At 32.3% G+C, this 16250-nt stretch overlaps 1 protein-coding gene across 4 annotated transcripts; it reads left to right on the top strand.

Annotated features, from left to right (window-relative positions):
- Nucleotides 1-8041: 8041 nt before the first annotated feature.
- LOC112006218 (uncharacterized) lies at nucleotides 8042-11686 on the top strand. 4 transcript variants are annotated; one of them, XR_002882308.2, is made up of 4 exons: nucleotides 8042-8272; nucleotides 8487-9923; nucleotides 10937-11006; nucleotides 11572-11686. XR_002882308.2 is itself a non-coding variant. In XM_065760022.1 (3 exons), exon 2 carries the CDS (start codon nucleotides 8503-8505, stop codon nucleotides 9910-9912), a length of 1410 nt encoding a protein of 469 aa, XP_065616094.1. In that variant the 5' UTR covers nucleotides 8042-8272; nucleotides 8487-8502; the 3' UTR covers nucleotides 9913-9923; nucleotides 10937-11015. The 4 variants fall into 4 exon arrangements, 3 of the variants coding, with proteins under 3 accessions (XP_065616094.1, XP_023894293.1, XP_065616095.1); XM_065760022.1 differs by lacking the exon at nucleotides 11572-11686 and having other exon boundaries at nucleotides 10937-11015; XM_024038525.2 differs by lacking the exons at nucleotides 10937-11006; nucleotides 11572-11686 and adding an exon at nucleotides 10430-10850.
- The last annotated feature ends 4564 nt before the right edge of the window (nucleotides 11687-16250 follow it).

Raw genomic sequence — 16250 nt, 5'->3', positions numbered from 1 at the left:
TCGCAATTGTAAGGTTTAAATGACATTTATATAAAACTTATTAAACTTAAATGTCGCTTCCACCTGCCCTTTTTCTTCCAGGAAAAAAAGAAATTTCACTTATCCAAAATAAAAGGTTTATTTTCGAATTTGGCTTGGTTGGATGGTGATAGCAAATATCATCGTCTTTAATTATTATTATTTATTTAACTATGATTAAAATTTTTACTTTGGGTAATTTAAAGTTTTTTTTTTTTTTTTTTTTCTCTAAAGAATACAATAGCTAAGTTTATTAAAGGTCTGTTTGGATACCGTTTATTTTCCTGAAAACTAAAAACACTACAGTAAAATAATTTTTAAATATATAAATAATACCGTGGAGCCCTTTTTAATAAAAGTTTTGTTGAAAAAAGAGGTTTGTGGGTCCCGCACACTGTTCACGGGATCCACTGAAAAAGTTGAAATGCGCTTCTCAAAAAAAAAAAAAAAGAAAAAAAAAAAGAAAAAGAAAGCAGATGCAAACTTGCAGAAACTGTATCCAAACGTTACCTAAACCTTAAAATTTCTGATGAATTTTATTTAAACCTACTGGTGTCGTGTGGACTTGAAACGACATTAGAGGAATAGTGACATAATGATTAAATTGTGTTGCTTTGGAAAACTTTGAGATTTAAATAAAATATAGCCAAAATTCTAAGTTTTAAAATGTTATTTTGTGCTAAAATGAAAGGTTATAAAAATAATTCTATGTCATTTTCTTTTTAGTTATATGGTGAGAGAGAGAAGGGGGAGACCCTACTGATGATGCATCCATATCATTTTTTAAATTGCATTGTTTATGGTGTCTATGTCTTTGTAGTTACCCTTGAAATGAGTTCGATATTATTGTACTCACGACACTATTTAGGGCATAATTATGGTAGTTGCTCAAATTTCCATTTTTCAACAAGGAAAAAAAAAGAAAGAAGTGTAGCCATCAAATTCTAATGATATTTTTAATTTCATGAGATCTTACTGTCAAATTTGTACTCTCTGAAATAAAATTTTGATTAGCATAGTAACTATTTTATAAACCCGAATCTATTAATTGTACTTTTCTTCACTTTTTTTTTTGTTGGTCTAGCTAGCGTATATATAATCAGAAAAATCAACAATATCTCCAACGCTATCAAACTGCAAACCCTGCCTTGTTCATCAAATGAGTTCCACTGTGTCAAGTTATGAATTTGCAAAAAGTTCTTACACAACCAAGAGTTTTGTGGCTCAATGATATATTGTTTGATTCTATTCATTAGAAGAATTTGAGTTCAAATCTCCTGTCCTGACTTGTTGTAAGAAAGAAAAAGGTTCTTCACTCAAAGCTAGTTTGCAACTTTGCATAAAGAATATTTAAAAGGTTCGTACGTACAACTGGCTAAAGGGAAGAAAAAAAAATCTCATGCCATGCTAGCTTGTGCCTGCTTGATTGCATGCTTAGTGCAAAATGCACTGTATAGTGTTTGAAATACATGCAATAATGGGCTGGAATTGATAGGAAAGTAAGAGGTATCTTCAAGTAGAAACCAGATACCCATTAAAACCAAACCAACTTTCACATTTAGGTGGGACTTTTGGTAGGGGGTATTCACTTTGCCTTTATTTATCCATATCAATTTGAGACCCCTTTTGCTTAGCTGCCTCACATGATTTCTCCTAATCATTGTTTGCTTTTCCAGGTAACATATGGTGCATGTTGCAGAAACAAGGTAAAAAGTGGAGGAAAAAAGCTAAGATAGAGAGAATGGAAGCCATATTTTTCTCCAAAACACATCAATGTGTACCTATCAGTCTGGTATCCAATGCGAGCCATTGATGCCGCAAAGTTATTCCACAGTTCCTTTTGACTTGGTGAGATGTTGACGCAATGTATGCCATCTTTTTTTCTTTGGCCATGAACTGTCTTTTAGTTAACAGCAAAAATTTAGGCCCTATAAAAGGTACTTGATTGGCATTAACATTGCCATTTTCTCTCCAACTTGTACGAGGTCCAATTGGTATGGTTGGTACCAACTAATAAATGGGGTAGGGTTACTCACACTACTTGATTGATAGTTAAACTTAATTTGTATATATCTACTTTGAAAGACAAGTCACAAATTCTCATTGGAAAAGTTGGTAAATGCTTTTTTTTTTTCGTTTTCACCACTGACTTTTGATATTTTCTACTGAAATCCGAAAGTTTCACTTTCAAAGTGCTAAAATTTTTGAGGTTTAGAGTAGCTATCATCTATTAACAGTGAAGAATTTCCCTCTCGATAAATTTTTATTCATTAATTAACTAGCACCACAACGTAAAATCCCTTCCAAGCATTTATTGTAATCCATGTATATTTACCATTAATAGTTAAAACATTTCACTCTAACCACCCTTTAAAGGGCCTCTAGGGGTCAACCTCTATATATGATAAACCACAGTTGCCTCAATGTAAAGATAGAAAGTTAGGTAAATTCAGTTTTTTTTTTTTTACCCCCTTGAATAGCAAGGTAGGTAAATTCAATTTAGTTTTTGGTCGACATGACAACCTAGTTGTTTATGTCTAAAGATAGGACGAAATCATTTTGTGTAACTGTCTTATATATATCGTTCTCTTATGGTTGGTGAGTTTTAGTTTTCAGTTCTCACACACACTTATCTGACCCATATGTTGTGAGGAGACGTTACATATGCTGATCACTCATAACACAAGATAAATTTTTTTTTCCCAATTGTTTAGACTCAACTGTACTGATTTGGACGCTAGGGGTAATGAAAGCACAAAGGAGCAGATAAACATAACTTGAGGGGGTCCATGCTCAGGACAAGACACAAGCAATTTTGCAAGTAAAAGAACTGTTACAAAACATCCAACATTTACTCCCCTATAAATATTGTTTCCAACATTTTTCATAGTTCTTCCTTATGAAATATTGTAGTTTTGGTAGGTGGCAAGCACTTAAAAATGACAGGCCCACATCATGTGCAATATTTGTTGCAACCCATCAAGATTGTGAGTTCTACTGTGCAGTTTGGAAAATATGTGTGTGACAGGATTACTAGTTATTAAAGTCTTCTATTAATTGATGTCATTTCCATCTTCTCCCTTTTAAATTATCCTTGATAATCAGTCCATATATATATATATATATATATCCTTGATAATAACCTTATTAATGTCAATTAACGTATTGAGTGAAAAGTGAAAACCTATTATTTCTTGTTTTTATTTTCAACTATTACATACATACAAGTTGAGACAATTAGTGAATGTTTAATATCGAAATACTTAACTTTAAGAGGTAGGCTAAATGGTTCCAATGCTTCATAATATTTATGAGATCTTGAGTTTAAAACCTCTTTCTGGTATCTTGGGGCCACCTTAAAATTTTTTTTTTCCTATAATAACTTGGTGTGTGTGGGTATGGTGGCGCCACACACTCTTCAAGGATTCATTTGAACCCCTTGACTTCAATTATATATATATATATATATAATATTTTTTTGTTAGTTTAACTTACCTTAAAAAATATTTTTGCACTCTTGCACATTCTCATCACAGATATCTCTAACTTTAAGAGTAAATAATAAGTGTTTGTATGTTGTATGTGTCTTTTTTTATTATAAATTTATATTATGTGTGAGTGTGTCTGATATTGTTTGTGTGCTTGTTTTTTTTGTTATATATAATGTTATTTGTATGAATTGTGATGTATGGTATGTGTGTGTTACATGTGTGTGTATTGTTATCATGTTAATAATTAGGAAATATTGATGGTTTGTTACATGTGTGTGTATTGTTATTATGTTATAATAATCTTTTATTATAAAGTTAATGATTCAAGAGAAAAAAAAGGCTAGTAATTGATCAAGCGTTTAATTAGTTAAGTAGATACATGGTCTATAATTTATGTATGGATAAGTGTGGTTTTATGGATTAACAATCAATACGGTGCCAGTGTGTTGAGTTTTCTCATTTATTTTAAAATATTATTATAAAAATAATGACAAGTTGACAATTGCATAAAAATAAAAATGTTATACAAGCTTTAAAAAATAAAATGGTGACATCAACTCACATTGGCCATAGATAATGACAGCTGAACTATTATGTAACAATTTCAAATTTTAAAAACTCATAAAAGAATAATGTAAAATTTCATGTATTTTAAGGGGTTTTTTTTTTTTTTGGTCAATAATTTTATATATTCAAGTTCTATTTTTATTAAATTTTGTTTAATTTAAGTTTCTTAAGGTCTGGATACATACCCTCGTTTGTAAAAAAAAATGTTGAATACTTGAATGGATGGTAATGGGCAGGGCACTTAGCCTATGAGTTAGGGTTTAAGGTTTTAAAAGAAAACAATTAAGTAGTGGAATCTTGATATTTAACAACAACGAAAAAAAAGTAGTATATATAATTTTGATTGAGGTTGTAACATGCGTACGCGTGCATGTGTATGCATTAAATAGCATGTCCACTAATCCTTTGCATGTGTATGCATTGAATAGCATGTCTAACAATCTCTTTCTTGAGGTCAAATAGGAAAGGAAGAAAATAACACATTTCATTAGACTGCCATAAAGCAATGTCAGTCTTGTTAGATGCTTATTGGAATACAACAACAGAATAATGTCTTCATTTCTGAAAATTGGATGAGCCAATCTTCTGATGTTAGAACTGTTAGTTGTGATTGGTTATTTGAATATTTCACATACCAATGAAATTCGTTGACTGTTGAATTGTTGTTTCGAAATTATTTTTTCTTAAATAATGTATTATTTTTTTCTAAAAATTATCTTTTCAAAATAATGCGATTTTAATGTTCTTTTTGAAATTGATGTTCTTTAACATACATATATGTTCAAGAGAAGGAGAAAGAATATCCAATATAAAATTCATATATTATTAGAAAAATTTTAAAATATTATCTTGAAATGTGAGAATGTTGGCCCAATAGGTGAGTTTTTGTGCTTTCCAATAAGATATCAACAAAGTGACTAAATCACTTTTGGTCATTTAATATCTTGTAAATCTTAAAAAATATTTATATGAAATTGAGAAATTTGTCTCGAACGGGTAACCAAGCAAAAACAATTAAAAAAAAAAAAAAAAACACTTTTAGAGGCAATCTCTTAAGAGACTAAAGATTTATTGGGTAATGGGAATCATTGTTGAAACAACTAGAGTTTATAGATTTGTTAAGAATTTGGTGCTCCTCTTAGTATTTCTAATAGATTCATATAAATTTAAATCCTCTCAAGTTCCTTGACAAAAGCTTTTTAAGGCCAAAAATGAAAAATAAAAGATTTTGTTACCTTTACAACTTGGAGGGCCTTTAGTACCAAATCTTGAAGTTTGTTTAAATTTTTTTTTAAAGCTATTTCATCTTTGTTATAAAAACATCCTATTAAAAGATTATTGTCGTTTAAAAAAGTTCAAGCGGCCTAAACAACTAATTTTAAAGTATAAAAACATACTATTAAGTCGATGTTTTTTTTTATTAAATTACATTCTCTAGGATTTATTTGTAGCCCATTATTCGTTATTGGGCAGAAAATATTTCCACATAGGCCCAAAACAATTTGGACTAACGAACTAAACACAACCTGGAAAATAGAAAACCAACGGGTTGGATCTACAATTCGGACCTCCCATTTCCCAATTCCTATCAAAAGGCCAACGTATAAATATGTGAAATTTGCTCCTCACAATTTCATCATCATCATCTTCGTCTTCGGATCCAGGCTTCTCAGATTTACACACAACCCTTCAATCTCTCTCTCTCTCTCTCTCTCTCTCTCTGCACGTGGGTTTTTTTTTTTTCCTCGTTCTATGCATTGTATAAAAATATATCATATATATTCAATGGAATATTCAATGATACCATAAATTTTTAAGTGTTTAATTTCGATGGTTTTTTTCATGAATATAAATAAAAGTCTAAGATTGTTTTTAAGCATGTGCATAAATTGGGTAGTTAGTCAATGATGAATATGTTGAATTACTCGGTAACTAGTTCTAGTGGATGAGATTAGTTGTCCATAGGTTTTTGTTTATAAAGTTTCCTATGTTCCAACAAAAAATAAATAAAAAATATTAAAAAATAAAATAAAAAAGGCTAAGATTAAAACACTTGAAATAAACTGTTCTAATCATAGTAGGTAACATACATGCTTGCATACATAATGTATGGGTTAAATACGGCTATTCGTGTATGGAGGATTTGGAATGTGCAATTTAAACTACAAAATTTTGCGATGAAATAATATAATTTGAGATTTGTTTTGTAATGTTCACTGCATTGCCCAAATCAATGTCGAAATTCACACATTTTCGTGGGCATTTGTTCATCCTAGAGTATGGGGGTATTTGCAATATGCACCTTGAGCTACAAAAAACTCTGCAATGAAATGATTAATGTGTCCAATCTTTCAAGTTAAGACTCTAATTTGCATGGTGGGAGTGTGGGACTCATACAAGCTACATCATTACCATCATGCATAAAATGAATGTGACATTTCAATTTCACATGTCAGAAGCATCATTTGCCTGAGGCCGCAACATGATCTCATTATAATATTTCTTTTCTTTGCTTAGGCTCTTAGTTGGGGAGAGGCTTCATGCTGTTAGTAGATAAAGCAATGCCTGGAATTCTTTTATGTTTGATTTTAGTCATTTCATAATTGCAGTAATACTAGCTTGTACAATTAGTTAGTTGCAGAAATTTTGCACTATGATGACTTGTTTTTATTTTGTTGCATCAATTTTTTAGTTGAAAATTTACATTGAACTTAATCTCTTTCTGTATTAATAACGATCCAATGACCTTTCTTGAATTACAATGATTATAAAATACTATCTCCCTTTCCAGGACTGTGCTTGAATTGACACCTTGGTAGCCACTTCTTACTTATCCAAAAAAGAAAAAGACTCCTTTGTTGCCACATACTTTTCATATCATTATCAACAAAGATGTGGACCGGAACCAGAGAAAAAAAAAATTGAGAGGGAGAAATATGAATACCTAAATGGTTTAGTTACAATTGGATATCATGTGTGTTATCCAGCCTAAATTCCCCTAGATGTTTTTTGTTAAGTTCCTTTAAAATCTTCAAGAGAACATTATTTTCTTATGGGGGCCCTTCTTGTTCATTTCACCTTGACTTTCAAGATGCTATGAGGAAAATTTATGAATTAAACATTTTTACAATTTAGAAAGTAATGCACCTTTGAATTCTCTCAGGTTAAAATTTTAATCCCAAAAAAAAAAAAAAAAAAAAAAATCATTTTATAGCATATATCTTTCTTTTTTTAGAAGGAGATTTCAACCCTAATTCTTTTAATTAAATAAAGCAAATTATGTTAATGACCTATTAAACTCTTTGTTCAAAGTCTTAATAGTTAATATGACTACAAATTATATTTCCATTTTTTTTAATAGGAAAACCATATTTCACTTTTGACTTTAAAGTTTGGGTTTATTTTATTTTGAATAATTCTAGTACCACATAAAAAGTCACAACTTTTGCCCTCAATTATCTGACATGACAGACTGTGATTGACTGCGTGTGACTTTCACATGAACTTACTGCTTTTTCCTACTATTAACAATATGTCAAATGGACAACTGTCGCAAGAATTGTGGTCTATTATGTGCTCTTAGAATTTTTATTTTATTTTGGTCCAACAAATTTGATTCCATTTTAAAAATGGTTATTCCATTCATCTCCATGATTGATTTTTTGGTTAGGTGTCAACAAAAGAACGTATTTCAACCAAATTAGTAATGAACATGAACAGATCTACCATTTTTTAAAACAGAAATAAATTTGGCGGATCAAAATAAAAAATATAAATTTAAGAAATTAAAATAAAATCAACCATAAACTTTAAGGGTGAAAACTCAAATGTGTAATTTTTAGTCTTGTTAAAACGATATTCTTAGACTAAAAGTCACCGAACCCCACTTTTGGTAACGAAGATGACACACATTGGCGTCGGAACCAAGTTCATTGCCTTAACAAGTTTGCAAAATTTCATAGGTTGATGACGTGTCATTAACTATAAGTTCTTAAGGCGATGTCTTTTTTTTTTTTGCTAAACTTCTTAAGGCGATGTCTTGTTTTCAAGGGCGAACTTCTCCTGTATTGTCCGTACACTTGTGTGGGTCAACTTATTGCCCTTGTACAAAATACCTGATGATTTGGGATTGGCTTTGAATTCAAGCTGTTTGTTAGTTTCATCAATCTGCATATTTGATCAACTAATCCAAAAGGGTACTCACAATTTTCTCTCTTGCGTTCCAATTCTTTCTCTTTCTTGTTGATATGCAATCACTGTAGGTTCTTTTGGTTTCTCTCTATTGATTCTGATATACGAAAAAGCCGCTTATAAATTGTCTTAAAGCACACTGTTTTTGTTTGTATTATTAGTATTGTTATTGTTTTATACCTGGAGATTGAGTGGATTGTGTTGAATTTTTTGAACCAGGCTTGAATTTACTGTAATGGGTCATTCAGAGGCTGAGAAAATCCAAGAAAAACTAAACCCAGATTGGGAAAAAGCATTCAATAAGTATGAAAATGTGATATCTTCTGGAACTGAGGCTATGAGAATAAAAGCCACAGTAAAGCTAGCCCATTTCTGTAAATATGCCCCACAAAGTATATTAGCTCGTACCATACCTATCCTAGCTGAAATTCTTAGCAAAGTGCCTTCTAATAATTCAAGTCAGCCTATCCAGGAAGCTGCTGTATATTGCTTAAAATGTATTGCTTGTAGAGGTGATGGTGGGTTGGTAATAGAGATAGGCCAATCCGGTGCTATAGTGTCTATTCTAAGGTTATTGCCACATTCTGAGAATGGTTTTGAGAGGGTCATGATAAAGTGTTTGTGGGTTCTTGTCAATTTTGGAAAAATAAATCGTGAGATTGTAGCTAGAAATGGACTTGAAGTTATCATAAATATGCTAAATTTGCGGACAGATAGTACTAGGAGGTACTTGTTAGAGATTCTGAGTGCATTGACATTGTTGAGAGAGGTTAGGAGAGTACTTACAAGTTTAGGAGGCATTTGCTTTCTTGTTGAGGCGGCTAGGTGTGGTAGCATGGTATCTAGGGAAAGAGCTTGTCAAGCAATTGGGTTGCTTGGAGTTACAAGACGTGTGAGGCGTATGCTTGTTGAATTGGGTGTGATACCAGTGCTTGTTGAGTTGTTCCAAGATGGGGATAGTACAACAAAACTTGTAGCGGGTAATTCTCTTGGTGTGATCTCTGCTCACATTGATTACATTAGACCTGTTGCTCAAGCTGGGGCAATACCATTATATGCTGAACTTCTTCAGGGACCTGACCCTAGCGGTAAGGAAATTGCAGAGGATGCGTTTTGTATATTGGCTGTTGCAGAAATGAATGCAGTTGAGATTGCTGAGCACTTGGTAGGGATTCTTAAAGAAGGTGACGACGCAGCAAAAGCTGCGGCTGCTGATGTTTTGTGGGATCTCTCAGGTTACAAACACTCTGTATCTGTTGTGCAAAACTCAGGTGCAATTCCACTTCTTGTTGAACTTTTGAGAGACAGGAATAATGAAGTTAGGGAAAAGGTGTCTGGGGCTATTGCGCAGTTGAGTTATGATGAGGAAGATCGGCTGGCACTTGCAAATGCAGGGATAATCCCACTTCTGATTGAATTGTTACATGACGACTCTGTGGAACTGAGGGATAATGCTGCAGAGGCTCTTATCAGTTTCTCTGAAGATCCATTGCACCGTGATAGAATATCTGTAGCAATTGATTTTCCTTCCTTCCAGAATATGCACAATAGATTAACTCGGAATCATGCTTCTGATGAGAATATGGTTAGATCTTTGAGGCGGATGAGCATTGAACAGCTTACTTGGAACCCAGATCTTGTCTAATTGTTGAAATGGTACCCCCAGTAATCTCAACTAATTGTGAATTTTGTATATTGTACCAAAGTCTATGCTATTTTTGTCCCCTTATTTTTTTTTTCCCTTTCAGTGGTTTTTTGTTTTATTTTTTTGAATCAATATTCAAACTGCATGAAAATAAATTTGCTTCCCTTTGGGTTGAAAGCCTTGTTGGCACTGGCATGCAGGGAGCTTGATTTTTACTTTGTAGACACATTCTGAGATCACATATACAAATTATAAGCATGATGAAATGAGTTCTGCACAATTTTTTCCTTCTAGAGCTGTTCCATAAATCAATGATTCTCATTGCATCAGTTGCTTTAATATGTGCAGCAGCTACTTCTGCCAAGTAGGAAAATAATTATTGGGCCTGTGGACCAATAAGGCAGTAACCTTATATACATTTTGAATTCTTAATAAGATTAAAAATTAAGTGTGTTGTGTGCGGTAAGTTATACTTGCACTTATCACCTCACCCTCCATTTCACTATGTATGAGGAAGTGCCATTTGAGCTACAACACAGTTAGAAGTGTAATTGAATTGGAAGACCAAGATGGTGTGAGCAAGGTGGGAGACCCGCATAGACAGCTCCAAATCTATATCAAGTAGGACAAGCTACTCAAGGGAACAACACAGCTGGCTGAAAGAGCTAGCAATACATTACAGAAGAGAGAGGCAGCACAGCATGTACATATCTAAGCTGACAACAACCTCAATAGCCATTTCAATTTGAAATTTTAAGGCCATTTTTACTTATATAAAGAAAGAAAAAGAATAGTAAACTATGGTTGCTGTGATATTTTTCAGTACATGGAAGCCAGAAAATTCTTGTAAATTGCTTATTGTATGATTGTATTGAGCCATAAATGAACACAAAGAATGCTATAAAATTCACATGCTGAGCATCTTTGGAATTTCAATAGCAATTTTGTACTTCTGATTTGGAGAACTGCAGCAACTATTTAGTCATCAGTTTCTCCTCTTTATTTGGTGAAATCCCTTGTATAGTGATGAACAAATGAAGAAAAGGAGAAGCACGAACAGGGTGTACTTGAAGCGCTGGCCTTTTGAAATCAAGGTAAGGGATTCTGAAAATATGTCGTGGTGAAATGAGATGTTTTTGCAGTAACAATCTGGCAGTGGTGATTGTTGTTGTTCTTTTGTAGCTAATCTTATTTAAAATTTTAAATCTGTTAAAGGAGATTACTATGCATGAAAAAAATTTCAAGAATTATTATTATTTTTTTACTTTGATGACATATTATCATTTTGCACATATAGGATATAGCTATACGTCCAAGTCCCCACCTACTGTTTGATTAATAGAAGAAACCAAAAGACTCCATTTGCTCCTTGTATCTATTTCTGTTGAAAAATTAGAAGACCAGGTTTTGAGAGAGCAAAAGAAGGATAAGATTCTATTTTTAATATATAAACAACACATTATGAGTTCCATAATTCATTTTCGTACATGAGTTGTGCTCCATCTTAATAAAATTGTTCTGTAAAATTCTTCAAGAAGTTTAACAGCTGTTTGCTTTTGTCACTACATGGGATCATCTCTAATGCTTTCCTTTTATTATTTTTATTATTTGGAGCAGCCTTTGGTGACATTCTTGTAACATTGTCTCTTTTCACTATAGGCAAAGACAACAAAAGCGGAACTGCACATCGACATCCTTACAAAAGGTAGAAGGGAGAGGAAAAAATTGTAATTCAATATATCTATAACTAACCATAATTAATTTAGACTCTAAAAATGCCACCACATGCCTGTTGATTTTTTTTTTTTTTTTAAATGAGGTATACATGCATTTTTAGTTCTTACAGACTTACGGTTGACGTTTTCAATTAAAAACTTGTTATTATGTCTGTAGGGTCAAGATTTGTAACCCAAGCCCAAAATAATGAATTTATAGAAAGTGGGTGAAAGAGTTGAGTTAATTGTGAATTTAGCAACTGTTAATTATAATATCCGAAAATGAACCAACGTAAAAATACACTTAAAAGCTAAATAAATTGATGTCCGAAGAGGAATATTATTGATTGAACAGTGAATACAGTTCTTAGAGCTATAGTAAAATTTTTCTTCTTCTCTTATTATCTTTTTTTTGATCCTTTATTATTATACGTCTCTTCCCTTTATATAGCATCCTTCTCTATCATCTCCATCGTATTTTTGTTCTTCATCTGTGTATTTACTTGAGTGTATGTCATGTCAAATATCTTCTTTAGCTCTCTGTGAGTAGTGGTAGTTGAGATTACACTGTTCAGGGATCTTCTCTACATAAATGCGGTTAGGAAAGTTGCTGCAATGCATTAAACACAGTGATAGCAGCTTTTTCTTTTAGATATTTCTCTGTTCTTATCATCTCCAAGCATGCCCAAAGCTTATCCTTCTCATTGAAGTCGTTAGGAAAATCACTCGAACCTTCTAGATATTTGCTTGATCGAGACTCTTTGTATCCGAGGAGAATGAACTCTTCGGACCACTGGTAATCTCTTTGGATTATACTCCTCGTTCATTTCCAGGTATATCTCTTCCACACGGACTCCTTCTCAACTACTTTCTTCTCTTCGGACATCCAGTAATCTTCAAGTAGGGTCCTAGACCCAATACATAAGGTTAGACTTTTACCCCCCACAATGTCTTTTTCATATTTTTAGGAGTATTTTTTTTTTTAAAAAAAGGTGAACTTTTGAAGGCTAGAAATCTAAAATTTAAGTTTTATAATTTTTTTAGAGATAATTACTTATAAATTTTTTTTTTTTTAGAAATAATTACAATATATTGCTAACTTCACATCTCGAACCCTTTCCACTCTAGACATCCAAGCATTTTGTACATGAGGAGGTGCCAAAACGAAGTATACATATCAAGAGACTTAAAAATAATACAATAATTGAACAGAGAAATATAAAATTCTACTATTTTATATATCAACTTTAATTTTACATATATTTGAGTACTTCAATCACTTGCAAAGATTAAACTCTTTTCCAAATATATCATTTAAAAATCTCAAATGCCGCTGAAGCATTGCATCAAGCTTTGCCATCGTTGTTGAGAAGTTTAGATAGATACATCCAAAACCAAACTCAGTCTCATACTCTTCTTGGTTGACAAAGACTTTTAACCTACCCTAGTATTTCTTCTTTTCTTTATTTATTTTGTTCATCTTTCTTCTATATCCAATTATTTGAGTTACTGAACATTCATCACCTAGAATTTCATAGGTAGATTTTTCTTATGCTCTTTTCCTTCTCTGACTAGACCCACCGCCACGATTAGGCGCATCTCAACATCAAACATTCAACATGGATAATTGCACAATAGCAATGTTTTCTTCACTTTTTATTGCTTTTTTTTTTCTTTAACATCATCTTAATACACACACACACACACACACACACACATATATATATATATTTGGAATCTAACATAATTTTGTAGGGAATATTCACTAAATTTCCAGGTCTTTTGAGATGCATAATAGAGAAAAATATGTACCAAAAAACTGTAGCACTTTTATATCGAGTTGGGTCATAATTCGAATTAAACACAACTAGGCTCCACATAACCTAACAATTTTCTCACTCTTCATATTTGGCTCTCTCTCTCTCTCTCTCTTCCTACTTTTCTTTTGGCCCTTTGATATTTTGTGAAATTGGAATATATAAAATAATAGGTGTTATAACATGAAAATCTAACATTGAATGGAGAGAACCTTTCATTTCCTAAATCAATGAAATTAAAATTGGAAGTTGGAAAAGGGAGTGAAACCAAATCTCTTAATTTTCTACATTTATGGCTTAAATTGGTCATTAGTAATAAGATGGCATGAGTGAGACGAAAGACTAAATGAAAAACTATTCATACAAAGTGCCACATAGTAAAATCTCGTGATTTCTCACAAGAGGTTTCTACTTTAACTTTTTATTTATTAACTATTCAATATCTCGTGCGTTGCACCATATAGTTAAATAAAAATTAAACACAAATGCACAAATATATATATATATATATATAATCAACTTCATGCAGTTCATTTAAAAGTAATAACGTTAAAACAAATGAATAATTATCCTAAAGATTACATTTGAATATTCATAGCCTTCATGTTTAGAAAAACTATCACTTAAATTTAGCCAGATTGAAGTGAACCGAAATGCTACGTTAATGAGGCTCAATAGAAGTATAACAATAATAAATACTATGTTTAAGATTTTAGATATTACGAGTTTGAATTTTTTTTTTAAAATAATAAATTTAGATTTAGAATAGATGCTCTCAGTCCAAACCTGTCTTTCCAAACTTGTCTTTTCCCATTACGTAAGTGCACAAAAATGGACGGAATTGACAAAAGTGGACCAAAATGGACCGAAGTGGACTGAACAAGATCAAATGGACTGAATAGGACCAAAGTGGACGAAATAGACTGAATAGAATAGAAGTGGACTAAATAGGAACAAATTGTATTGAAGTGGACATAATGCACCAATATGGACCGAATATGACCGAAGTGGACTGAATAGGACCAAATTAGACCAAAGTGGACCAAATAAGAATGAATCGGCATAATAGGGCCAAAGTGGACAGAATGAACCTAAGTGGACCAAATAGATCCATGTGGACTGAATAGGACTAAGTAGACCGAAAAGGACCAAAGTGGACTAAGTAGGACCGAAGAAGATGGAATGTACTGATCAAGTGGATAGAATAGGACCAATGTGGATCAAATAAGACCGAATGGACCGAGTATGACCAAAGTGGACAGAATAAGACCGAATATGAATGAAGTAGATAAAATAGGACCAAAGTAGACCGACTAGGACCAAACCGGACTGAATAGAACCAAAGTGGACCAAACAGGACTGAAGAGGACAAAATTTATCAAATAGGGCCAATGTGGACCGAATAGGACAAAAGTGTAGTGAATACGATTGAATGGACCGAATAGGACCAAATAAGACTGAAGTTGATGGAATAGGACCAAATGTTAGGCTAATGTGGCTCAACAAGAGCTTGAAACAATAAATATTATACTTAAGCTTTTAAATATAGTAGTTATTGACCCTTGCGTTGCACGGAAAATTTTTTGTTTTTAAATTTATAAATACTAGTCTTTAGGCACCTAACTCCTTAAAAATATAAAAAGTATTATCAATGAGTTTGAATTTTATGGTATATTGTTTTTACCTATGCTACTCCTTTTTTTTTTTTTTTTTTACATATAGTTATGTGCATGACACAAATGCAATATGGTATATTTTTATTAATAAGTAAGTTAGACCATATAATAAAATGTAAAAAGTTAATCTATAGTCTACTTATTCAATATTTTGAAATCAAATGGGTTGAAAAAGAAGCACTCAACTTTATCAACAGTCTTCAGTATTAAATTTTAGTACTATAATAATATTTTAATAGAAGACAAGATTTCTAGCAACAGAACTTTGTGAATTTCACGACTTTCATATGACAAAATATTTTGTTAACACTTCGAAAATGCTTGAATCTGTAAAAGGCGCACTTAAAAATTAGAAAGGAAGAAAAAAGAGATAGTAATAATCAATAATTGCATCAACCAATAAACAACTTCAGTAAATTTTATTAGAAATATTCACCAATAAATGAGAAATAAGTACTATTAGGAGATTTTGGGTGATATTCATCACGACCTGAATAAGTTTTATATATATATATATTTTAATCATTTTTTTTTAAAATAATTCCATGTTGTACATTAGAAACCAATTGTTATTTGTCTGTATCTATTGAAAAAAAATCATATTGCATTGCTTAGCACCATTTTCAATATTTGTTGCAAAAATAAGCAAATATACCGATAGTTAGGGAAATATATAGTGTAATAAAACAAACGGTGGATTATTTAATTTACAATTTTAACAAATTATAATCACATATGTGGGGGATGAAAGTCCAGACATACTTATTGGGCTGTGGGCCCTGTCCTGAGGAATACTGTACGTCCGAAGAGTAATAGCAGGTCGGGGTAGAATTCATCTGAATGCAACCAACCCAGAAGTAAAGGAAGAGTAACGTCCGAAGAGATCACATTTTGTCCGAAGAGTTTACACTCCTCGGACATAAATAGTCTTGACCCAGCCAGCGAATAGAAGGTCCGAATGGACTCTCGGGCAATCCCAACGACAAAGATAAGCTTTGGGCGTATCTGGGGATGATTAGGACGAGAAAATATCTTAAGGAAAAGTTGCCATCACTGTATTAAATGCATTGCAGCTGCTTTTCTGGCCGCATTAATGTGGAGAAGACCTCTGAACAGTGTAATCTCAGCTA

This window comes from Quercus suber, unplaced genomic scaffold (genome assembly GCF_002906115.3).
Source record: "Quercus suber isolate HL8 unplaced genomic scaffold, Cork oak 2.0 scaffold_350, whole genome shotgun sequence".
Classification (NCBI taxonomy): Eukaryota; Viridiplantae; Streptophyta; class Magnoliopsida; order Fagales; family Fagaceae; genus Quercus; species Quercus suber.
Note: the sequence above shows the minus strand (reverse complement) of the source record. Positions and strands in the feature narration are given on the sequence as shown.